The sequence below is a fragment of the Lemur catta genome, chromosome 1, assembly GCF_020740605.2.
Source record: "Lemur catta isolate mLemCat1 chromosome 1, mLemCat1.pri, whole genome shotgun sequence".
In the NCBI taxonomy this organism is placed as follows: Eukaryota; Metazoa; Chordata; class Mammalia; order Primates; family Lemuridae; genus Lemur; species Lemur catta.
In genome coordinates, this window is record NC_059128.1 from 69,330,375 (window position 1) to 69,356,974 (window position 26,600).

At 41.1% G+C, this 26,600-nt stretch overlaps 1 protein-coding gene across 1 annotated transcript in view; it reads right to left on the bottom strand.

Moving 5' to 3' along the window:
- RYR3 (ryanodine receptor 3) overlaps window positions 1–26,600 on the bottom strand; it is a 338,847-nt gene that overhangs the window by 223,487 nt on the left and 88,760 nt on the right. The window contains exons 12-18 of the mRNA XM_045543649.1: window positions 22,875–22,996; window positions 12,688–12,856; window positions 10,402–10,537; window positions 8,358–8,453; window positions 6,799–6,917; window positions 1,677–1,810; window positions 123–364 (exon numbers count right to left, since the gene is read on the bottom strand). Of these exons, the coding sequence (XP_045399605.1) occupies window positions 123–364; window positions 1,677–1,810; window positions 6,799–6,917; window positions 8,358–8,453; window positions 10,402–10,537; window positions 12,688–12,856; window positions 22,875–22,996 (1,018 nt within the window). The remainder of the gene's footprint in view (window positions 1–122; window positions 365–1,676; window positions 1,811–6,798; window positions 6,918–8,357; window positions 8,454–10,401; window positions 10,538–12,687; window positions 12,857–22,874; window positions 22,997–26,600) is intronic.

The following is a 26,600-nucleotide window of genomic DNA, read 5'->3' on the forward strand; positions in this document are numbered from 1 at the left end:
ATTAGTTGAGACTCTTGAGTCTGTATCATTTCAACTGAAAGTGACAATTTCAGCTTGTACAATTTGAGCCGCAGTGATTTCCAGTGAGAAGTTTGGGGCCAATACTTCGGCAAGGTACTCACCTGACCAAAGGTGAAGTCCATCAAAGCCATAGGAGTACAGGTCATCACCAACACCATTGCCTCCCCATCCTTCTCCACCTCCTGGGTACGGGGCATAGCCTGAGGAAGAGGCCCAGCCCACCCGCAGATGTGTGGGCTCTGCTGTTAGGAAGGGGTCCACTTGGTCGATAATCAGCTCAAAGTACCACTTCTTATACTGGGCTGAGCCCTCAGCGACTCCCAGGAAGATGTTTGGCCGGATACTGAAATTAAACGTGGGACAAGTAACATCTACAGACCTTTAAGTACTGAGAAAGCAAGTTGAACTAGACCATAGGAGGAACTGGCTTAGTTAAACCTAGGGCAAGAGCAATGCCATGGTTTTCCTATTGTTTGAAAGTAGAAAAAGCTTAGAACCTTCAATACTTGGTCAAGTTCTTAGTGGAAGATGTCAGAACAACACTAATTCCATTGTAAAATATAAAAGATGTCTCTTTCAATATTCTATTCATGGCAATCTACATTTATTGAGTGCCAAACATGGGCAATGATGCCGAAAACTTTAACAGAGTTTTATGATTACAAACCCTTCTTTTATTTCTGTAAGTGAAAGAAATTACTTGAGTCCCATCTTCTGGTCAATTGGTTTAAGCAACCTCACTTTTATAACAGCTGCTTTGTTACTTAAGCATCATTAACAACAATGGCCTCTCAAAACCATTAAGAAGCCACTACTAGGCGACCTTATTAAGGGCAAGAGGTTTTTAATGTATCCACAAAGTGTAAAAGCTTGGGACAAACCACTTAGAGTTTTTATGTTTAGAATCATACTCTTAGAGATTTAGTGTTTTGGGGCTGTGGCTGTGTTCTATTTGGGATAGGTAAGGAAAAACCAAGCTGGCACCAAGAAGAAAGTAAGTCTATGTGATGGCTCAGGTTTGTGGACCACTCTACACTACAGAGGGAAGATTCTTTTCTTACTTTGTGGATTAGCATGTAGGCCTTGGTAAAAAGTGGCTAAAGAACTTAGGCCTGCCTCATTCAGGCCCAGCGAGTTCACATGTGGTTCATGTGTAGACTAGCGTGCTGGGGGTCCTGTGAGGGCCCATGCTCTTCATCTAGACCCTCACAGATGGCAGTGGGGTAAAAGGCCATGTGTCAAAGGATGCAAGAAACCACAGTGCCAATTTGGGACATCTGTTCTATTAAAAGATTTTAGAAAAAAGGTTGGGATGTCAAAATAAATATGAATATATTATGCAGAAGGTACTAGAATTGCATTAACGTTTAAAATAAAACATGGGAAGCCACTTCAGGCCAAATTCTTCAGCCCTCATATGTTATATATACTCTATCCTCAGCTACTTCAAGGGAATAGTTCGAGAAACTCAGTTAAAGGGGCTGGAGTACAAGGCCCTCGTCAAAAAAAGGGCACATTTGCCTGGTCTTAAGTACTTGCATCACCATGGAAACTATGGGTGGGCAACTCTGGAGTTTAGATCATCCCTCTTTCATGCATGGAGACAAGAGGGACAGAACCATGAGTAGCATTTGGAATGTAAGTGGTGGCCTTACCTGGTAACATCGTTAATGAGTCGTGTTTGCAGGAGCAGGTTTCTCCGGGGCAGTAAGTTGTCGCAGATCAGATTCTGGTTGGCTCTCACTGCAACCCCATTGCAGAGGCATAGGGAGCACAGGACATCTAGAACCTGCATCAGGACATACCCAACAAACCTTAGGGGCACCAGGAGGGCACAATGGGCAGGACACATGAAGGAAGCAAGAGTTCCGAAGGATCGGGGCTAGGTGATGGGAGGAGAACCAGCTCAGAGCCACAGAATCCTCACTTTCCTTACCTGGCAGGAGTGAGTGACACTTCACAGCCTACTGCCTCTTAAGGAAATGAGGCTGGACTTCCTTCCAGCCCAAGTCTTGCACCCTTTCTCTCCAAACTATGCATGCCACCTGTGCTCACTGTTCTATTACAAGTAGGCAAGAGACTGAGATCTGAAGACAGATTATCTAGGTTAATATCCCAGCCAGGGCCAGGTCTAGGGTACAGTGAGGCTTAGGGCACAAAATCCAGGCTCTGCTCACTCTTAGAGTCCTGTCAGTGCAGGGGAGATTGATAGAAGGTGGTTCACAGGCCTCAAACTGAAGCTTCAGGTCCTGCCCAGACCTGACGGTGCTCAGCACTGAGGATTAGTAGGTGCCTGTTATGGTGGCTCTTAATGAAAAGACATTTAGATTCCCATTTGGCTAAGGTCCTTGCATGTAGCAAGCTTGGGAATCTTGTGTGGGCAGGGCAATGGCAGGCCAGATTCCTGTTCCAGGGTTTCTTGCTGTGATATCATCAAAACTCATTAAGATACCCTTAAGTTCCTAGGAATCAGTATTCAAAATATTTCACCTGCTCTCCTCCTCCCATCTAGGAGGACAGCAAACTTGCAAGAGCCCAGGGGGCCAATGAATCTAAGAGACCCATCATCCACCCACTTCTGCTCCTCATTTTCCAGCTGCCTGGGAAATGGGAACAGTCCCTAGTTGCTTCCTGCATGGTGGTCTCTCCTCTCCTCCGCCCTCGAATTGCACTGCATCTTCTTTCATTCAGATTTTGTGCTCCTACCGTGGCAGAGCCGACTGTGTGCCCTGCTCCTCCCTTCTACCAAACAGGGAGGAATGAGCAAACAGCAGTCGATAAATAGCAGCTGTGATGTGGCAGCCTCATTTCAGTCTTTCAAAGTGGCCACCAAAGACTCGATGCTTAGTGGGGTTGGATGGCTTCAAGTTGTTGATGGCATTTGTATCCATAATTCTCACAAACCAATTTTCTACCTGACTCCCTGAATGTCAATTTCGTTCCAGATAAATACAAAGCACATTTATGGGACAAGCAGAAGAGAATCCCAAAGGCAGTTTTATGGGGGACTTTTACCATTACCACTCTGTGAAAGATATCAACTGTAGAAACTTGAAATCTAGAGGATAATTTCTCACCCTAAGAAAAGAGCCATAGATGGGCAGGAAATTAAATACTTTTCATCTGGCCTATCACACATTTTTATCTTTTTTGCGGTGGAGCGATGGCTGCAGGAGCCTGGCTGTCACAACCAGAGGGAAAGCAGAGCTTGATCCACATACAGTAGGAACAGCCGACAGAAAAAAGGCTGGCCCCATAAGCAGCACACAGGGTATCAGAGCAGTGCCTCACCTATAAATAAATGATGCCTCTTCAAGAATCTGAGTTGACCGTTGTTTAGGCTTTGTTTTAGAAGGCATTTCTCCAGGTGACACTGGGGAAGGGGGGCAAACTTCCCATTCTAAAAAAATTTAAATAGGTTCTTTTTAAAAGAGAAGGGAGTGTAGACAGGGCCAATCCACCCACCATGGGTGGCACATGTTGTGCTTAGGGATAATCAATACTTTCTGATGAGGGAGCATCTCAGTGGCCTCTGGAACACTTGGCTGGCCCAGTGTCCTTCCCCTGAGCACAGACAGAAGCTGCATTTCCCAGCCTTCCTTGAAGGCATGTGGGGTCATGTGACTGAGTTCTGGCCAATGGGAAGGGGGGTGCTCTGTGCGTGTGTTTTCTCTCTCTCTCTCTCTTTCTCTCTCTCTTGCCAGCTGGATGCAGAGATCCATCAAAAGATTCCAAAGCCCAAGGGTCCCCTCACTCCAAGTACGATCCCTGGACCGGCAACATTGGCACCACCCAGGAGCTTGTTAGAAATATAGATGCTCAGACCCTCCAGACTTACTGAGTCAGAGACTTTGCGTTAACAGGATCCCCAGGAGATTCACAAGCACATTACAGTCTGTGAAGCCCTCAGGGGATGGTGAAGCCACCAGGTGAAAGGAACTTGTTTCTGAATGACCACACAGAATGGAGCCCTCCCCCTGACTGGCTTTGGACTGTGACATCAGCAAAAATAAATCTTCACTGTGCTAAGCCACTGAGAGGACGGGGTTGTCACAGGAGTGAGGTCTCCCTACTCAATGGCGCATTTGGTAGAGTTCATTTGCTCCTGGTTGTAATCACTGTCTTCACTGATATGTTTCATTCAAGAGCATCTCATCTTGCTTTTATCTCCACAACTCTATGCTAAACACAGGTTTATGTGGGAATTCCACTGTAAAGATAAGAAATGCATATTACATATCTGTGGAAATATTATTTGGCTGTTGCATTTTGTTATTAGCTTTCATCTGTAAAAGTCTTATTAAAAAATGTTAACTATACTCATTCTGTGACTTTTATATCAAGTCCTATATTTGAGAAATGAGTACTTTGCAGGCCCAAGGAACAGACTTTATTCTTCCTGTGGATGAGAACTGAATGGCTGGGAATGCTTCTATGTTGCCTTGGCTGCCTGGAAACTCTGATTTTATGGAGTTTTTGTAGCAACTATGTGGGAGTTCATGGTGTGCTCACTTGCATTCTATCCTTTCTCCACCCAGGCTATACCTTTGATTTTGATTTATGCTTTCTGGGGACCAAGGATATTACTATTTTACCATATATTTTTCTCAAAGGTGGCCCCAAGTCCTTGTGAAACAAAGAATAAAAAATATTTATGTGTGACAACCTTGAGTAGGTTTAAAGTTAGGTAGCTTTAGGGACAAGTAGAAAGGGCATATTTTATTTTTATTAATAGAAGATCATTCCATAGAAAAATTACAGGGTGACTGTCATAATCCTCAGCAATTCTTTTTAACCAAACAATAAAATCAGTGCTAACACAGTGTTTCTTACCACTGATAAGGCATCTGTTGGATGAGATGAGGCCTGGACACACAGGTAAGCTTCCATCAATTCAAGGTGACACAGGAATGGATTCTGGCTCTACTCATTCATTCCTTTTATTTATCAAATCTTCAATAAATGTGTAAATGCCTGCCATGTATAACATATGGGCTTGGCATTATGGGGATTACAAAGATGGTTCCTACTACCATGGAGGACCTTATAGTTGGTAAGAGAAATATACATGTAAAAATAACTGTAATGAAAGGTAGATTGGAATGATCGTTATGACAAAGAATGAGTCATATGGGTAGAAGACAGGAGACCAATTCCAACTAGAACCAGAAAAAGCTTCATGGAAGGAGTGGCACTGGAACTAAGTTTTGTAGGGCAGATAAAATTTATTTTTATTTTTTAATTGACCAGATAAGAATTTTGATGGGTACTGGAATAGTGGGCAGTGAGGAGGTGCTGAAGGATATACAAGAGCAAAGTCACCGGGAAGGCAAAGGGCAGAGAGCACACAGAAAATAGGAAGTGGGGACTGCACCCCCCTCCTGTCCTTTTCACTCCGAAGACTGTGGTCTTTCCCTGTAACTTTTTGACTTCAAATCTGATCGTGCTTAGATGAGTGGCAATGATTTCCATGCAAGGGATAGAGCTAACAACTGAAGTGTTTTAGAGAGGAAGGTGTCAAAGAGCTCCCCTGACATCTGCACGTAGCTCATGGCCCCTGTGTTACTTGGGTGCTTATCAATTATTCTTATTGCACTTTGCAGACAGGAAGGAACATGTTGGAACACGGAGAAGCTGGACTGGAGCTGAAGCCTCCTGCCTGCTTTTGATTTACCATATCTGGGAAAGTAATCACAAACCCCAAGTCTTTCTTTCTGTTCTTTGCCAAACAATGAACGTCACACGTGCTGAGGACCATGGCTTTTCTGCTTCCTGAGGATGATGCACGTCGTGCAGTCAATGCTGCTGAGGCTTATTCTCCTGGACTCACTGAGACATGTCTCAAATACACAGTCCCCTCAAATGATGGTGAGCATAGAGGGCCAGTGATCAAGCAGAGTTCTCGCTACTCTGCAGAAGAACAGCTGTGGTCCCACATGTCCAACCATGCCATCGGCTCTGAAACACACCCCCCTCAGCCTTCAAGTATCTCACCTGCTCCCTAGTCCATCAGCACAGTAGTCCCTTCTCCCCAGTTATGGTGCAGATGTTGAAGCACCAGGATAAAACTCACCATATTTTAACAGACTTTCCCCATAGATCATTGTCTTAGAGATATAAAAATAGAGGTGTTTATAGGAGATCTAAAAAAAAATGGACATAGCATTCTACCTTAGTGAGGTGGCATTGTCTCCATTTTACAGATGAAATAACTGAGACACAAAGTCATACAGTTGTTTTGTATCAAAAGAAGGGACCAACAGCTTCAGTTCTCTTGCTTACTAATGCAGAGATTCATTTACTTCATTTGGTTTGACTCAAGGTAAATCTGATTTTGTTTAATAACAAACCATGTTGCCAGGACTTTTGACACTGTTTTTCATCTGATTTTTGTATATCTTCTTGGCACAGCTTGGCATTAGCTATTTCACTACTCAGCTCCTAGACCGTAGGGTGGGAGCCAGTCCTGTGCAGCTGGCTTCGTACAGGACCTACCGAGTGGCCCACAAGGAGCTGGTGCTAAGAGCTAATGAGGATGAGTGGGCCTTGGGGAGCTGGTGGAAACCCAGGGAGACCATCCAAGATCCACTGTGTCTACCCAGCTTGGAGGGTGCTAAGAGGCAAGGTAGGTCTTTCCCCAGTTTCCCAAGGCTTTTATCAAAGTCAAGAAAGACACTAGTCAATGTGCTCTCAGTAACACACAATAGTTAGGAAGTGCTAGAGAGGGAAAAGCCAGGCAAAGTCAATCACTGTTTGGGTTCTTCTTTACAAACTCACCTTGTGATTCCGCCCATGCTTATCCAACAGGGAGATGATGGACTTGATGTGTCCCTCTGCTATCAGATTTAAGGCTTCTGGGCTTTCAATCAAGATGCAGTGCAAAACTTCCAAGATACCTACATGAATAGCACAAAAATCATTTGGATATTAAATAGCCTGCAGAAGACCATAATTTAGAAACCTAAGAGTGAACAGACCATCCTGAGGGGACAGAATATAATCAGCTCTTTGAATCTATTAAATATTGCGATCCAGAAGAAAGATGCATTCATCTCTGATAGACTTCAGCAGCCCCTGGGGCCAACTGTCTGTAATTGGGAGGCGAGTTTGATTCAGCACTAACCCCGTCTTCCTTTTCCTGGACAAAGACACAATCCTAGTATGTCAAAATATAGAGAAGCATCTGTAAAATGAAATTTTTAATTTTATCAAACCAAAAATACTTCATTTAAAAGTAGATATAAAAGGAGATACCCAGTTTGTTATAAATTCTAAAAGTCATTCAAGTAACTTAGAAAATATTCTGAGTTTCTCCCAAATAAGAATTTTTCTAGAAACTACCTCAGAAATTATTTTTATTTTAGGTGCACTAGTGCATCAAACAAACTATAAGATCACAAAATAAACTATATTTGGCTTTGTCCCCTTTTGCTTGGCACACTGGATAGTTTTCTATGTTAAGTGCAAAGGTGACACCATGACGAAAATTCAAAGGAAGTAGTTAGCCAATAGCTTCATTGGTTTTATTAAGAAAATTTCTTTTGATTCTGTTTTTTATCAAGGTTTTCATAAACTATCCTGAAATGTAATCTCGTCCATGAGAGGAGGAACTGAAGAAAAGAGAGGCTTAGGAAGACAGGTGCATAGGTGGATGGTCCTTGGGGGGCCCTCCCTTGGCTGGTCTGTTAAAGCACCTGCCAGATCTAGACCATGAGAAAAGCATCAACCCCTTCAGCTTCCCCGAGAGGGGCCTACACCTGCCATGTTCACTCATCTCGCAGGAAGCAGACTGCTGAGCATCGCGGTGTGGTCACTTATCAACAATGACCATACCCTTGGCTTAAATTCCCTCTGAGTCATTCTGAAGGGCTATTGATATGAAGGGTGATACTGGGGGAAGACGGAGGGAGAGACGATAATCATTTTCCCTCTTATTCCACAGTCATCTTCAATCCTGCTTTTAACTAAAATAGGACAATGCGGAAAGAAGGTTTAGAAAACCAGAGAGCAAGAGTACAGTGCGAGTTAGAAGGAGACCAGGATCGCTGGGTTGGGGTGATTAAAGGACCCAGGGAGTGAAGACAAAGGCATAAAATAAAAAAAGTAAACAAAGAAGGAGGAATTGTTGAAGTCTGGGGTAGGGTTACTAAACAAAGTTGTATGGGTGCCAGGAAGCCTGAGGACTTTGATTTGTTTGTTCCTTTTTTTAAAAAAAAAAAATTATTTGAGACTTGCTTGCAATCCAGTGGAAAAGATTCAACTTTGTTTTCTTTTTTTTTTTTTTTACATAAAAAAAGTGCATTTTTCTCTACTAATAGTGTCCTGTCAATTCTTACCTGAGGAAGACTCTAGTCTGTCCAATTTACTGATTAGCCAATCAAGGTTATTGGAGAATTGAGCACAGTTGTTTCTGTTTCCACGAATGAGAGCAGCTGCAAACAAGCAGACACTTGATCATGTAGGGTCAAGGGCATAATGATGGCCATAAGAACTTGGAAAGCTGTTGAGCACTTCACCTGCTTAGCAATTAAAAGGAACTGAATGACAATCTTATCCTGGCTACCCCTTCAATACAATTCTGTTTCTATGTTTAGAAGAGTAAAAATCTAGTTCACTCACTCACTCAACAAGTATTTCCAAAGAGTCTGCTATGTACCAGGCCCCTGTCCAGTTGCTGGGACTACAGCAATGGGGCAGGAGGAGGAGATTCCCTGCCTTTATCAAGTAGGGGATGGAGGCAGTGAACCCATAACTTAATACAATGACTTCAGACAGTGACACACAAGAATTTAATATCTGCTTGGTTACTGACTTAAGAACTCAACTTCTTGCAATGTTTTCTTAAATCTAGCTGGAGATTTGTTATTCTTCAGGACTAAAGCAAGGTGTCCCAGTGAACATTGCTGGAAAGGTCGGTTACGCTAACACATAAACAGTAACAGCACGTAACTACAAAATATCTAAAATGCTGCACGCTATGACAGTGGTTCTGGAAGTATAGTCCCCGGGTCAGGGACTCTAGCGTCACCTGAGAACGTGTTATATATGCAAATTCTCAAGCCTTATCTCAGATCTACAGAATTAGAAACTCTGGGGTTGGGGCATCTGTGTTTTAACCAGCCCTTCAGCTGATTCTGATGCCTGTTCATACTTGAAAACCACTAGCAGATGATATTGCAAAGAGAGGGAAAGAATAGGCTGTCGTTAAGAGTTTTACCAATCCAGACCAAGGAACCCTCCCTCCAGTAGATGCAAAACTGGAACAAGTCCATGTAAACTGATTCGCCCCCAAGTACCTGCCCTTCATGTAGTTGGTTTTCATGGATTGGAATTTTTTTACCGAGGCTGACACATGGTAAGTTTAAGACAAGGAAAGGTCTTGCCCAGGGCCTCTGGTTTCCATCCCCACAGTCGGTGGAGGGCAGAATTCTGTCTGAGCGCCTAACCTGCTTTTCAGGTCAGCTGCAGCAAGCAGGTTAAGCATGAGTCCTGGAGTCAGACTGCTGGGAGTTAAGCCACAGCTCCATCTCTTGCTAGATGTGTAACCTGAGGTTAGGAGCTTCTCTGTGCCTCAGTTTCTTCATCAGCAAAATAGGGATAGAAAAGTAACTATGCCTCAAAGTGTTGCTTGCAGGATCAAAAGAGATATTCCACTACTTGGCACACAGAGCTCAATAAATGTTAGCTATTACTGTTGTATTAATAACTACTGGGTTTCGGCTGTGTCACTACAATATGCTAGAGTTTGAGCATCTCCTGGTGGCCACCTTCTTGCACAGGCTGCTACTGTCTGCTTGCTGTCTCCCTCCCACCGGCTGGCAGCCCAGACCCGTGGGCTGAACCTGTTACAGCAGGCACCAGAATACTATCCCAAGCTCAACACTGTGAGAAGAAAGGCTGGATTCTGGAACATACTTACTTCCTGCCTTTTTGTTTCCACCAAAATAAAATAAATAATAGGCCTAATCAGCAGAAATCATAACTGACTGACAAGTGGACGGGCACAGAATTTAAGGGAATAACAACCCTCAAAGTGCAGGTGACATCTTTGCAGAAGTTTAAAACTGGAAGACACCATACATGTGTTCTAATCTCGCTTCCTCATTTAAAGATAAGGAATTAAGGTTCAGGGAGTGTCACTATCAAGGGTTTCACAGGTAGTTTTGTAAAACTGATCCCCATCTGCTTCCACTTGCTGCTGACTTCTGGCTCTGAGTCTGGGAAGCACAATAAGATACTAGTTAACAGAATGAACAGCTGGGTTAAAAATCAAATGGTTAACAGAAGGCTTCAAAGGAGGAAGGCTAGCTGATAGTCCTGGGTTCTCACGTGGCAATCCCTTGGAAATCTTCCCAGGGACAGGGCGCTGTGTGCACTTACCCAGCAATTTGTAGAGGAGGTTCAGAATTTCTTTCCAGGCCGTACCACTCTCTTCCCTGGCAATCCCTGCAAAGTGTGCTACGCTATTGTAGATATTTAAGCGATCGATGCAATTTAAGACAAGGGCCAACATTCCCTGAGAAGGAGAGTTGAGGAAAGAATAAACATCCTGATTAAGAAAGCAGAACCCCTTTTGCTCTTTCCCCTCCCATGTCATTCACCCTTTAAAGCTGATAATGCTAATATGCAAACAGACCGTCATGGTGCCAGTTGGGGTTTTGGTTTTTTCCTCCTAAAAACAAAATATGCATTTTTATGCCTCAGACACCTAAATAGCATCTATTTGGGGAATGAGTCAGCAGTCTCTTCTGACGGTTTGCCCCCACGTGTTTAACTCAGTCCAAGGACATATTGAGGAAGAGGGAGCATGAATGAGTCTCACGAAAACCTGCTTTCCGTCTGGCGTGAAGTGATTCTGACTCACGCAGAAACAGCTCTGGATACAGTACCTGTTTCCTTCAATTGCAAATAAGCGCAAGAAGTTCCATTCAGATGCACAGGACAATTATGCTTGCTTCCTCCCCGCAAAAATGGAGAATTTAGAGACAATAAGACCAAAACAGGATTTTCAGCTACTTTTCCAGCTTTTCATTATTTCATTTTTTAAAAATTTTCTGTTTTTAACTTTTATTTCAAAATATTAGGGGATACAAGTGTTCTTGTTACATGGATGAATTATATAATGCTGAAGTCAGGGCTTTTAGCGTGACAATCACCAGAATAGTGTACCTTGTACCCCACCCCATAGGTAAGTTTTTATCCCTCACCCCCTCCCAGCCCCCCGCTTCTGAGTTTCCAATGTCCTTTACACCACTTTATGACATATATACTCATTGTTTAGCTCCCACTTATTAGTGAGAACATGTGGTCCTTGTGTTTCCATTCCTGAAATACTTCACTGAGGGTAACGTTCCATTTTCATCCAAGTTGCTACAAATGACAGTATTTTATTTCTTTTTATGGCTAAGTAGTACTCCATGGTATATATATATATATCACATTTTCTTTGTCCACTCATCAGTTGATGGGCATTTAGGTTCATTCTATACCTTTGCAATTGTGAATTGTGCTGCAATAAACATTTGGGTACTGGTGTCTTTTTGATGACTTTTTTTCCCCCTTTGTATAGATACCCAGTAATGGGATGACTGGACTGAATGGTAGGTCTACTTTTAGTTCTTTGAGGAATCTCCATACTATTTTCCATAGAGATCGTACCAATTTACAGTTCTACCAACAGTGTATAAAACATTCCTTTTTCATTGCATCCATGACAACATCTATTGTTTTTTTATTTTTTAATAATCACCATTCTGATAAGGGTAAGGTGGTATCTCATTATGGTTTTAATTGCATTTCCCTGATGATTAGTGATGTTGAGCATTATCTGGCTAATTTATAATACTATGCCACCTATTAAAAACATCTGTGCCTAGATGTGCTTAAAGAGTAGGAGGGAGATGCTAAATGCAGTTTCAGTGGCTTAGAAGGCATACACCGAATGCCTCCATGGTTAAAGTGCACTTAGATCAGAAGACTGAGCAGGGATGGTCCAACATTCCACTCCACTAACTTTGGAAATGCCTAAGAGACAAGCTCTGTCTTGAGACATGGTGGATTCCGCGGTACAACCACGGCCTGTTAGCACCAGATCACTGCATCCAAGTTCAGAGAAGGCTGTGACTTGTCCAAGGTCATACACAGTCAGGAATGGAGCCAGAATGAAAGCCTGGGTCTCATTAGCCCTCCGTCCAGGCTATACCTCCAGTGATTCAGATGCTCAAGTTCTGACATAAAGCCTGGCATCCTCTGTATCTTTCAGAACAGCTTCTCAGGCATTCCTGTTGTGGGAAAATCTAGGCACTGATATTTTTCAAGCAGGCTTCATAGGTAATTCTGACATTTCCCAAAATTTGGGAATCACAGCCAATGCCATATTCTAACAGCTGAAATTTACTGAAAATGAATTTTGGATACACATGTGGCACGGAAGCTTTAAAACATAGTCTGGTTTGAATGTGCCACCATTGCCAGTACAAGCAGAATCGGCCGACAGGGAGGGTCTGCGTCCAATAAATCCTTTTCTTCCCAGCTTCCGAATCTCTTTCTTGTTCTCCAGCTCTTTTATAAACAAGCACATGCACAGAGACAAAGCTAAATTGCAGTAACCTAGAGATATTTTAGCTCTGGACACAAAAAGAATCTCAACTTTTTGTTCTGACTTACCTCTTCCTTGAAAAGATTCTGTCTGTTTTTGAGCGAGCGGAGCTTGTTCTGCTTGTCTTCATGCTGCATCTCCTCCTCTGGGGGCTGGAAGTAGGCAATCAAGTCCTGCAGGGTCTGCAGGACCTCTTCTATGGGCAGGGTGACAGGGGCGGCTGCGCGATTGTTGCCACTAAAAACCATGAGATTGACATGGCTCAGGCACCAGCCACCAGCAGGGCCCTGACAAGCCCTCACTGGGTCCTGCTCCTAATGGCCCCACACTGCACCCTGAGCTGCTTCCTGCGGGTAGTCGCTGTGCCAACAGCTACAAAACAAAGTTTGCCAGCCAGTGGAGGAGCGGAAGAGAATATTCGGTTTTGATTTTAAATCTATTTCATAAACAAAGGGAAATAACTCCTTTTAGCTCATTTGTTTTCAAGCAACTTATAACTCATCCTATTAAAACTGTTGTGATATTCCAGCACCTAGCATCACATAGGTCTTCACTAAATGTTTAGTGTTGATTTTTTCTGTAATGTAAAGAGGGAACTTCAACTGTGGTGAAGACAGTGACTCTTCCATCTGCAGCAGATGTTTCCTTCCCTTCTATTTACCCATTTGTCTGCCACACTTTTTGTCTTTAAACAAAAAACACTTTTAAAAATAACAAACTTATTAACCCCCAGTTCTTTTAAACTATCACCCCTTCTTCTTGGAATTGGTTAAACGTAAGACTGGAAGGATTTCCACCGATGGGTCTCTCCATCTATTTTCTCTGCCTGTCTCTCCCCATGTTCCCCCCTCTGTCTCTCTCTTCTGATATCTCTGCACGTGCTTTTCTCTCCACGTTTCTGTGAGTGCATGCACACACCTGCTTTCCCTCTCTCATCTGCTGATGTCTCCTTTGCTCTCTGTATCCGTGTGTCCTTCCTCTGACCTTCTTCCTGTTCCCTCCTCCCCTTCCCAGCATCTCCCCATCTCTCAATATCTGTCTGCTTTGATGCTTGTTCCTCTGTTTCTCTGTGTCAGCCCCAAGCTCATGTCAATGGGCCTACCATCTCTCTCTTCCTGTTGTGTTCTTCCTATCTTGTGGGTATGTCCCTATCTCTTTTGGTTTTATTTTTCCAAAATTTTTGAAATTAAATCCTTTCAACACAGAGACTACAAGCCACCACAGATATCCAAATGAGCCTTTATTTTTCCATCCCCTCAGGGAGTACATGTATGAGCCTCTCAGAGGGCAAAGGCTAAGAAGAGGAAGGAGAATGGATCCATCTGCTGTGGAGTTGCATTGTTAGGCCCTGAGTGACTGAGAATTGGCGGGATTTTGTGAGCAACATCAGGTCTGCTCCTTGAGGGTCAATTTCCAATGAGTTCTCCTATGCATTGACAGTGTATTTGTTTAGTCAGCCACTGTTGTATGTTAATCTGGACTCAAGCTAAGAAAAGATTGTCAGCTAGGTCCAAAACAGAGACTCAACAAGCTCTGAAAACACTCAGGCTGTAAGGTGATAATAATTCCAATTTTGTACAGAAAAATGCCAAGTGTTTGCAATGCGGGTGGAACATCAGTGGACGATGAGCTTATTACAGGTGGGGAAGTACTTCTCAGTGTGTACTCAACTCCTGGCAGTGCTCAGCCCATGGCAAGATCTCAGCAAGTGTTTGCAAGTGACCACCTGGGGTATTATTCAACAACAACAAAAAATAGCGAGGAAGAGAATGCCATGAGGACATGAGAAGAAGGTTTGGGAATACAAAACTCAATCCTACATGACTTCCTACTTCTAAATTCAGTGAAGGAATGAATATATTTTACTCCATATTTTGGTCCAGTTCTAGGTCTTGCCTGATTTTTTTTTTTTAACATTTTGGTTTTACCAGAGACACTGAGGCTGGTTAAAGAACAATTCTTTACATGACAGAAAAAGATGAAAATAAGAGGTTTATAGGCATTTTTGTAGCTTGCTGGAGCAGCACACGTACTGTACAGGGAGCTAGAAATGCAAGGTTTTAGTCTTGCCACTGCCATTAACCGTGTGATATTTGGGCTGTCTCTAAACCTCTTGTGTTTCAATTTTACACCTGGAAAATAGGAAAGGCACACTCTATGATTGCCAGCCTCCCTCACATCTAATTTTTTGTTCTGTGGATGGCTGGACCACTTCATCTTGCCCCTTGAGGAAACATCAATATAATAGTCCACTGAACTGAGGCAGATCCATTGTTCCTTTAAAAAGGGGCACACATCATATGATTGGCACTGGGGACAGTGGTGGAAACAGACATGACCTTTGAACAGCCTCAGGGTGTTCACAGTCTACTTTAGAACCTCAGAGTAAAGCCAAATGGACAGGGACGAGATGGTGTCTCGAGTCAGAAATAACTACAATTGGCACCTGTGTCACCCCAGCTTTCTTCAACTTCCTGCAGCCCTTGTCCCACGATATTGTTGGACTTTTGCCTATGAATTCTTTTGTTAAGCTCAAGTGAGATCCCAGGTGATTTTGAATATTTACCATACCATGACCATAATATAATTATGTATATATTGTTTCCCTCCTAAATTTAAACTCAGAGGGCAACAGACAGTATCTTTTTCCCACCAGGATTTCTGAGACTCTTTAACCCACTGCATTGTTCATTTGTCCTAGTGGACCAGTCCCCAGCAACTCTACAGAGGATGATGAGGCAGCACGAAGAAATTTTAACCTTTCCTTTTTCATTGTTCTTGTTTTGTTCACTCCCTATTTCTTTAACCATAATTTGCTCTTGCAAAAAGGCCGCCCCTCCTTCCGCTTTCCAAGCGTACAAAGCATGCACTGCTGGTTTCTCAAAAGAGATGGGAGAAGAATCTGCTTCCAAAATATTTTTTCCTCCTTCACTTGCTAGCTCTTGCAAAATCCAAGTACTATGACTTTTGCAGCCCACACCCCTTCTGCACTGATTTTGTTTTTTTCATCAGCCCTCCTTTTTTCCCTAAAACATCCTGTGGCTGGAAGAATCAAGAATTTCTCCCTTGAGGGCAGGACTTCTACAATAGCTGAGTGAGGAACTCAGTAAATCCTCTCTTGCACAAAACTATGATGAAACTGGACAAAATAATCAAAAACAACCATTTCAGGATGCTGGAAATTGACCAAAGGCATAAAAAAATCAAGTGGTATTTGTATTTTAAAAATTGATCAGCCTTGGTAAGAACAGTGACAGTCTATGGTGTTCCAGCCTGTGGATGTTTCCATTTCCTCCCCTGCTTCATGGCAAAGAGGCTCTAACAGGGTGGGGTAAGCCATGTGTAAGGCCACACGCATGCTCAGGAAGGACTGGAGAGAGCCCTAGCTATCCATCTCTGGCTGAAGGTGAGGCCCCATGCAAACAGAAAGTAAAATCCAGGACAGAACTATAAACGGCCTGAACCTTGAACATGTCATCCAGCTCACACTCAAACTCAGAGGCAAATGGTTGCAGGCTTGCATTATAAGAAATATTAATACTAAAAAAAGTCTTTCAGGATGAAAAAGAAAATGATACCAAAAGTAACTAGACTCCATAAAGACATAAAGAATACTGGTATAGGTAATTATCTAGGTAAATGTAAAATACAATATAAAGATATATTTTCTCTTTTGTTCTTGCAATTGATTAAAAAACAATTACATGAAACAATTATAAAACTGTATTTCTGAGATTATATATGATGATGTAATAATATACATGGCGATATTGTCACAAAAGAGGGAGAGAATAGAACAATATTAAAGCAAAGTTGCTTTATTTTGTTACGTTAGTATTAATTTGAAGTAGATTTCAAGTTAAATTGAGTTCCCTAGAGCAACCACTAACAAAATAACTCAAAAAAGTATTTCAAAAACCCAGCAAAATACTTAAAATGGTACACTAGAAAATATCTAACACAAAAGAAGTCAGTTAAAGAGGAACAGAGGAACAAAAAAGACATGAGACAAAAAAACAAATAACAAAATGACAGACATAAATTCATCTGAATAATTATATTAAATATAAATGGATTAAGCATACCAATGTAAGAGAGATACTGTCAGACTAGATTATTAAAAAAAAATCCAAATGTGCTATTTACAAGAGACACACTTCAGATTCAAAGACATAAACAGGTTGAAAGTACAAGGATTGAAGAAGATATATCATGCAAACAGAAACCATAAAATCTACATGTATGATATCTGAAGTGGCTCTACGTAATAGACCAAAAATGTTCATAGAGAAAAAAGGAAGATGGTTTACAATTACAAAAGAGTAAATTTATCAGAAAGATATTATACCTATCATAAACATGTAAATGCCCAACAGAGATAAAAATATGTGAAGCAAAACCTGACAGAAGTGAGATAGATTACAAATTCAGTAATAATTAGAAATGTTAAGATCCCATTCCCAAGCAGTTAATGTAATATACCATATTACAGAAGGACAAAACTATATGATCGATCGTATCAACAGACAAAAAAAAAGCATTTAACAAAATATAATGCTCATTCAAGAAAAAAACTCTCAACAAACTAGGAATAGAAGGGAACTTTCTCAACCTGATAAAGAGCATCTACAAGAACCCTACAGTCAATATTACATGTAACAGTGAAAACCTGAATGTTTTCTCTCTAAGATCAGGAACAAGACAAGAATGTCTACTCACACGGCTTTTATTGCACACGATACTAGATGTTCTAGCCAGTGCAATCATGCAAGAAAAAGAAATAAAGGGCATCCCTATTGGAAAGGAAAAAATAAATCTCCCTTTATTCATAGATGACATAATCCTGCATGTAGCAAATTCTAAAGAATCCACACACACACACACACACACACACACACACAGCCCACCAGAACTAATAAACAACTTCAAATGAGTCACAGAATACAAGATCAATATTTTAAAAACTCAATTTCTATACAACAGTATTTCTATATACCAGTGATGTATAATATGAAATGAAATTAAGAAAATAATTCCATTTTTAGTAGCACCAAAAAGAATCAAATACATAGGAATAACTTTCACAAAATTACAAAATTTTTGTACTAAAAACTACAGTATCTTACTGAAACAAATTAAAGAAGAATGAACAAATGGAGCGACATTCCACATTTGGAGATTGGAAGATTTAATATTACGAAGATGATAGACCTCCAAAACTCATCACTAGATTCAATGCAATACCTTTCAAAATTCTAGCAGGATTTCTTTTTGAAATTGACAAATTCATCCTAAAATTTACATAGGAATGCAAAGAACCCAGAAACACCAAAATAATTTTGAAAAAAAGTACAAAATTGGAGGACTCACTCTATATGATTTCAATACTTACTATAAAACTACATTAATCAAAACAGTGTTGTTTTGGAATAATGACAGACATATACATCAATGAAATAGACTTAAGAATCCAGAAATAAATTTCCACATTTGTGGTCACTTGACTTTTGATAAAGGTACCCAGGCAATCTGATGAGGAAAGGTAGTCCTTTCTGGCAAATTGTGCAGGGACAATCTGATATCCATATGATCCACATGTAAAAGGATGAATTTAAACCCTTACCACATATCATGCACAAAAATGGACTTAAAATGGATCACAGACCTAAATGTAAGAGCTAAAATTCTAAAACTTTTAGGAAAAAAATAGGAGAAAATCCTGGTGACTCTGGGTTGGGTAAAGAGTTCTTAGATATGACATCAAAAGCACAACTCATGAGGAAATATGTTAAATTGGACTTAATCAAAAATAAAAACTTTTGTGCTTCAAAAATACCATTAAAAATGAGAAGAAAGGCCACAGACTAGAAGAAAATATTTGCAAATCATAAACTTGGTAAAGAACTTGTAACCAGAAGATAAAAACAACTCTCAAATCTCCAGTTGAAGACAAATGACCCAATTTTAAAAAGGCAAGAAACTTAATTACCTTTTACCAAAGAAGATATATGAATGGCTAATAAGCACACGAAAAGAGGTTCAATATTACTATTCCATTCTGGAAATGCAAATTAAAACCACTATGACATACCATTTCATAAATCCTACAATGGCAACAATTAAAAAACCAGATGATAACAAACATAGGCAAGGATGTGGAGAAACTGGAATTTCATATATTTCTGAGGGGACTTTAAAATGGTACATCCACTTTGGAAAACAGTTTTTTAGTTTAAAAAGTTAAACATACCCAAGTGTCCACTGATGGATGAATGAGTAAACAAAATGTGGTATTTGCATACAATGGAATATTATCCAACCTTAAAAAGGAATGAAATTCTGATACACATGACAGCATGGATAAACCTTGAAGACATTTTGCTCAGTGAAGCAAGCCAGACTAGACACAAAAAGACAAATAGTATATGTTTCCACTTGTATGAGGTACCTAGAACAGTTACATTTATAGAGACAGAAAGTGGAATATATGTTACCAGGTGCCGAGGGGAGAGGAGAATGCGGAGTTACTGTGTAACAAGCACAGCGTTTTGGTTTGGAACAATAGAAAATCTCTGCAGATGGATAGTGGTGATGCCACTGAACTTAAACATGCGTAAAATAGTAACTCTTATGTGATGTATATTTTACCACCATAAAAGCTATGTTAAAATGTCACACACATTTACATATGACTCAGCAATTCCACTCCTATTCACCCAAGAGAAATGAAAACATATCTGAAAGCTTTTACACTAAAATCCATAGAATTACTCATAATAACCAAAACAGGAAACAACCAACTGTTAAACTGATGAATGAATAAATACAATGTGATAAGTGTGCATCCATATCTATATATCGATCTGTTGCTCTCTCCCTCCCACACACACATGTGCAAATACTCTTCACGATAAAAAAGGGACTGAACAACATGAATAAGCCTCAAAAATATAATGCTAAGAGGCCAGATTCAAAAGACAATATATTTTATGATTCAACTTATCAATTTAATGCATTAAGTTGAGGCAAAAAGCAGGTTAATGGTTGCCTAGGGCCGGGGGTGGCAACTAGAATAAACTGCAAGGGGCATAAAGAGATATTTTTGGGGTGATGGAAATGTTCTAAAACTGAATTGTGGTGATGGTTGTACAGCTCTTTAAATATATTAAAAGTCACTGAACTGTATACTTACAAGGATGAATTTTATGATATGTAAATTCTACCTCAATAAAGCTGTTTAAAAATAATCTTCCCATTGTCAGGCGTGTAACTTCCACTGATTTTGAAAATAACAGCTTTATTGAAATATAATTCACATATCATAGCATCACCTATTTAAAGGGTACAATTAAATGGTTTACTGGTTTAGCGTAATCACAGAGTTGTGCAACCATCACCACAATCAGTTTTAGAACTTTATTTTTTCAGCCCTCCACAAAACCCTATACACATTAGCAGTCTCTCTCCCTTTGCTCCTGAGACACCCCAGCCCTAGGTAATCACTAATCTACTTTCTGTCTTCATAGATTTGCCTATTCTGGACACTCCATACAAATGAACTCATACACTATTGTGGTCTTCTGTGACTTGCTTCTTTCACTTCGTATAATGTTTTCAAGGTTCATCTATATTGTAGTATGTATCAGTACTTCGTTCCTTCTAATGGCCAAATAGTTTCCATTGTATGGATATAGCACATTTTATTTATCCATTTATCAGCCATGGACATCTGGGTCATTTCTACTTTTGGGCTATTCTGAATAATGCTGCTATAAACATCTTTGTACAAGTTTTTGTGTGGACATGTGTTTCTACTTCTCCTGAACATATACCTAGGAGTAAAACTGATGGGCGATATGGTAACTCTATGTTTAACTTTTTGATGGACATCCAGACTATCTTCCAAAGTGGCCACAACATTTTACATTCCCACCAGCAGTGTATGAGGGTCCTGTTCCTTCACATCCTCTCCCACACTAGTTGGTAACAATCTTTTTGATGATAGCCATCCTAGTGGGTGTAAAGTGGTATCTCATTATGGTTTGGCTGACATTTTCCTGATGGCTAATGATGCTGAACATCTTTTCATGTGCTTATTGGCTATTTGTATATTTTCTCTGGAAAAAGGTCTATTTAGATCTTTTGTCCATTTTTAATGTTTTGTCTTTTTCATTGTTGAGTTTTAAGAATCCTTTACTCTAGATATGAGACCCTTATCATATATATGGGTTGCAATTTTTCCCCATCATGTGGGTTGTCTTTTCACTCCTTTGACAGACGCCTTTGCAGAAAATCATTTTAAATTTTGAGGAAGCCCAATTCATTTTTTTCTTTTGTTGCTTTTGCTTTTAGTGTCATATTTAAGATACCACTATCTAATCCAAAATCATGAAAATTTAGGCCTATGCATCCTTCTACATGTTTTATAGTTTTAGGTCTCATATTTAGGTCTTTCTTTGATCCACTGTGAATTAACTTTTATATACGTGTGAGACTGACTTTTACAAAATAGTTAAGGGCAGAAGTTGAGAGAATTGGGGGCCAGATAAACCCATCCACCTAGAGGGTGATCATCTTGATGCTAGTTAAGGCTACATGAAAAATTCATGTTTGCATGCAGCTATATTTTTCTGCCTGTACCAAGGCAATCATTCTTATAGTCTTTCTTTGAAGAAGAGAAGCAGGTTCTGGAAGTAATGAGACATAGAAAGGAGGAAGGAAATATTTTGCTCAGAGATCACAGGAAACCAATGGCAGAGCCAAAAGTAGACAAAAGACTGTGGATTTGCAAGTCTTAGTTTCATTGTGTGGCAGGAATACCTCTACTATCCACTCTCCCTTCTCTAATTTTAGTAACAGAACCTCTGAGTGGTACTAGGTACATAGCCAGCCAGCCAACTAGAGATATTTTCAGGCTTCCTTAGTTTCCCCCTTTTGTAGGACAGTCCTCAGACATGGTGTTAGTAATAAGCTATTTGAAGAAAATATACCAGGACAGCAGTTCTCAATTGTGGCTGAATGTTAGAATCACCTAGAGAGCTTTAATAAAATACTAGCAATTTGGATCCCACCTCCAGAGATTCTGATGCAATTGGCTTGAGATACAGCTTCAAAATTTGGGTGTTAAAAGCTCCCTAGATGAGTCTAACATGTGGCCAAGGTTAAGATCTCTATTCCAGCGCAGTGGTTTTTAAACATTAGCATGTATCAGCATCACCTGGAGGGCCTATGAAATATGGTTTGATGGATCTTACTCCCAAGAGTATCTGATTCAGTAGGTCTGGTATAAAACCTGAGAATCTGCCTTTTAACAAGCTTGCAGGTGATGCTGATGTGCTGATCCAGAGACATACTTTAAAAATGTGTAGGAGATGCTACAGCAGAAAGGCAGAAGGAACATGAGCCCCAGTACCTGGGCTGCCCTTTCCCTAAGCCACCTGTCTACTCTACCTTATTACTTAAAAGAGAAGGAAAAGTTTATTCTGAACTGCAACAGAAGCTTAGGCTATATCGTCACTAATACACATCCCTTGGATTACAGTCTTTCAACAAGAAAAGGAAAGCTATAAAAAAAGTTCTCATTTCATACAAATTCACACATGCAATTGATACCCTCTTGGCTTTTAGAGATAATTCCCTACAAGGGAAGAATGGCTTGGAACACTGCACAGCTTACAACACAATCCGTTTCTCATGGTAATTGGTGAAAACAATTCATAGAGTTCTGTTTTGGCAGCATTTTTAGGCTAGAGGGATTAGAATCCAAGCAGGCAGTTCTGTTACTTTTCCCATTTAAGTCCCAGCCACAGTTGGGTAACCCAAGGCTTCCAACACAAATCCACTTTGATCCAAACCATAGCAACAATTCTGAGTGACGTAGAAACCCTTTCTAAACAGCACACAGGGTATGGATCAGTTTCTCCTCGCTCCTTTTCTCTTTTCATACTAATACAAAAGGGATCCAAGAGCTCCAGCTCTTTTCACTTAATTTTTGTGCAAAGACCTTGGGTATTCATCACAGCAACCCAAATAACCAATGGGGCTTGCGGATTTGTTGGGCAAAGAGTGAAGCTAGTAGAAGGTCACCTATGCAGGAACTAAGTTTCAGTCCCAAGCTATCTCTGGGAAAACTCTTTGCTGGCATTTAACTATTTCCTGAAAAAACGCATAGTATCAAAAGGAGGTGCGTGGATGGGGTCAGAAGGCCAGAAAGAGCAAAAACTGCCAGGTAGAGAAAGGGAAGGCGCTAACATACCTGACAAACTGGCTGAACAAGGCTGTGGTGTTCCGGATGATCCGAGCAGCCTGGGACTCCTCGCGCTGGCATCTCTGCAGTGTTAACCCGTCATCCATGTGGCCTTCCTGATGCAGTATGACCTACCCACACGGGAGGGACAGCAGGTCCAGGTTACGTACTACTCCACAGCTGGGCAGTTGGCATTTCCTGCAGTGTTTCCCTCATGCCTCTTATTCCTCTCCAACTAAGCCCCCCTGGGTCCATTTTGAAAACAGGACATTAACAGTTATTTCACTTGGATGCCCTATTACTGACAGATGAACCATTCCTGAGACACAGTGCTTAGACAAAAATGAAATTTTATGTGCTACCATGATATGAGTCACTATCAATTCCTTGGGCCTAGATGGCCAATTTCAAAGGGTGAAAACACACTTTATAATAGATTTTTCTCTTAAAATGAACACGGAACCTTACCCTTGGAGATGGGAAAAGTCACTTTGTTCAGAGCCTTTTCCTCCAGAGATACACTGGGGAAGAAGACAGATAATTTACAGCAAAACTCTCCACTGGGATCAGGCTTGGGCTTCTCTACTGCAGGACAGCTACACTGGGGAGTTAACTGTAGGACTGAGGACAGCAGCTCGAGGTGGTAGCTTGCTGCTCATAAAGGCAGGAGAGGGGACTTGAAAGCATGGGCTCTGTACTGGCAGACCTTGGTTCTAATCTGGCTGTGCCACTTACCAGCTGTGTGACCTTGGGCAAGTTACTTAACCCCTCTTTGCTTTGGATTTCACCTTCTGCATATAGACTTATCTTAGAGGGTTGTTGGGTGGATTAGATGATTTACAGGTAAATCATTTGGCATGGTTCCTAGAATACAATAGGTGCTCAGTGAGTGCTTGTTATAAGGGACAGTATAGTACTGAACTTAGATTAGTTATCTGGAAGCTAAGCATACTTATTGATCATTAAGGATATCATGATACAATTTTGGGGTAGGACTAGAAGCTTTTGGTGTGGAGGTCAGTAGCTTTTTCCTTTAAAAGGGTCAAGTATGTGATGATGTCAATTGAGATGGTTTGACCCTGGTTCAAGTCAGGGTCAGATCCTGATTCAAGTTCTCTGGCCTGCTTTCCTTTTGAGGGGCGGGGGGTGAGGAATGAGTGAATAGAGACAACTTGTAGGTACTAGAAACCAGTTAAATGTAAATGAAAGGTGTGGCTCCAAACAATATCTTTAGAATAATAAAGATTTTTGGTTCTTTCTCATTTTAAGCATAAAGAAACAACTTATTTTCCTTTCCATGTGAAAAATCTCTTACTTATCTTTTATTCTTTTGAAGGCATTTCCTGATAGAATCAATTCACATAGGAAGGAGAATACAGGCTTGCAAAAACTTATTCATTTTTGAAAAAAGACGTTACAGCCCATCTATATACTGCGGTGTAAGCTTAGCGAAGGATGTCCTGATTGTGGGATTCACTGACTGTTACAAAACATTACTTTGTCAGATCTTCCTGGTTAACAATGTTGCGTTTGGATTTAGCAATACATTGCCACTGTGTTTACTCTAGCCTCAGTCCCAGACTTCTGGTCCCTGAAGACCAAAATCCACAGGTTTTGCTTGTTCAGATAACGCATTCCAACTGGCCAGCCAAACAAGGAAGCAACGCCATGCAGCTGTTGGAATGTTGCTATCAGGAACCCCGCTGATCCCAGCAGATCAGTTCCTAAAGTCTTTTTTCTCTCCCCGGAATCCCATATCCAGGAACAGAGAGGAACAGCCCACAGTGGGGATGGGAAGGAGGGAGCTTCCTGTACAGTGGGGACTATTTGGGTCTTCACTGTGTGTGTTCTCCATTGGTTTTTCTAGATTACTGTTCTATTCATCTCATAAAATGCTTAACACAGATTTGGGCATCCTTTGTGTTTTCAGAGAGAAAGAGAGAACTTAACCTGTTCCTTATGAAATAAGGCAGCACAGGCCTGTCAAGGGCCGACATTATGACACCATTTAGAGAGAGTTTTTGAAAGCACTTGCCCCCACCCCCCAATTCACATGCATATTCTAACAGTTAAATGGATCTATGCGCTATGGTCCTAGAAGAGAAAGGCAGGGACGGGAACAATAAATCAACAATGCAAATTGGGATCTCTCCACATTGACAGAGCCCTTGGAGCGTGTCCCTTCCCAACCAGAGTCACAGCCAAGTTCCACAAATTCCACTTTCTTTAAATGTTATCATTGCCTTAGTAGGCTTGAAAAACTGTAGAGACTTTAAATGATATTACTGTACTATATAGAAGATTTAGTTTTCTGCTGGTAGGCTGGTAGAGGATGGGTTTTTGGCATTTAATTTCAATTTGCCCTTATTCCCAGGGTGTAGCCCTCAGTCCTGAGGTGCAGCCCTTCTGGGGTTCAACTGAAAACCTACTGTATTTTCTAAGGGGACTCCAAACCTCTGAACTCCAACTTATGTCTCCCTAGTACTGTCATGCTGTCAACGTTGCTGCTTTGCTTTCCTCTGTCATAGCTGCAGCTTTCTGTTGGCTACCTTGGCCTCACATTCCGTCTATGGTCAGCTTAGGATGCCAGGGGAAACTGCACGCAGAACTTCAGGCTCACGTTTCTGTAGCTGCCCCCTGTAGCCTGGACTCCTGGACTCTCAAGTTCCAGAAACCTCGGCTGACCCTGTGTCTATTATGTCTTTCCAGCACAGTGGAGCTAACAGAAGACCCCCTGTCCTAGCTCTGAAAATCAGCAAACATGCTGAGGGGAAAAACAGAGATGAAGGCAGGCTCCTCTTAGTGCACTGACATTCTGTGTATGATATTTAGCACCCATGTCCTGGGGGCTTGGTTGTTGAAATCTTCAAATGGTTTGGTTGTTTTTATGTTTTGTTTTTTTTTTTTTTGAGACAGAGTCTCGCTCTGTTGCCAGGGCTAGAGTGAGTGCCGTGGCATCAGCCTAGCTCACAGCAACCTCAAACTCCTGGGCTTAAGTGATCCTACTGCCTCAGCCTCCCGAGTAGCTGAGACTACAGGCATGTGCCACCATGCCTGGCTAATTTTTTCTATATATATTTTTAGCTGTCCATATAATTTCTTTCTATTTTTAGTAGAGACAGGGTCTCGCTCTTGCTCAGGCTGGTCGCAAACTCCTGACCTTGAGCGATCCACCCGCCTCGGCCTCTCAGAGTGCTAGGATTACAGGCGTGAGCCACCACACCCAGACTGTTGTTGTTTTTTGTTTTGTATTTTACCCAGCCTTACTAGTTCTTTTCAGAGGAAGGAATGGGCTCATACAAGCTAGTTTATGTGACCTCTTATTCTATTTTCTATCTTCTCTTGATCATTTCATTTTCCCTTTTCTAGATATGTTCCTAGGATGTTTTGCTTTACACAAAACTAAGCTATCACCTTATGCTTGTTCCCAATATTCTTTCTTAAAATAACCAATATTCTGGGGAACCTTTCATCATTAACACACTAGGATGATATAGCTTAACTATAGTGTATGTTGCCTCCTAGAACATTATCCTGGGACCCCCTGACTATCCGAACCTGTATTTTGTAAGGGTTTTTCAAGAAAAAAAGTATCACACCCTTGGCATCCATTCTCTGGTTCCTATCAAAAAGCAACACTACTATGGCAATTCATTTTCTGGTAAAAAAAATGCTGCATGTATTCAAGCTAGTTTCCCACTGTAGCAGGTTGTGATGTACCACTGAGATCCGAAT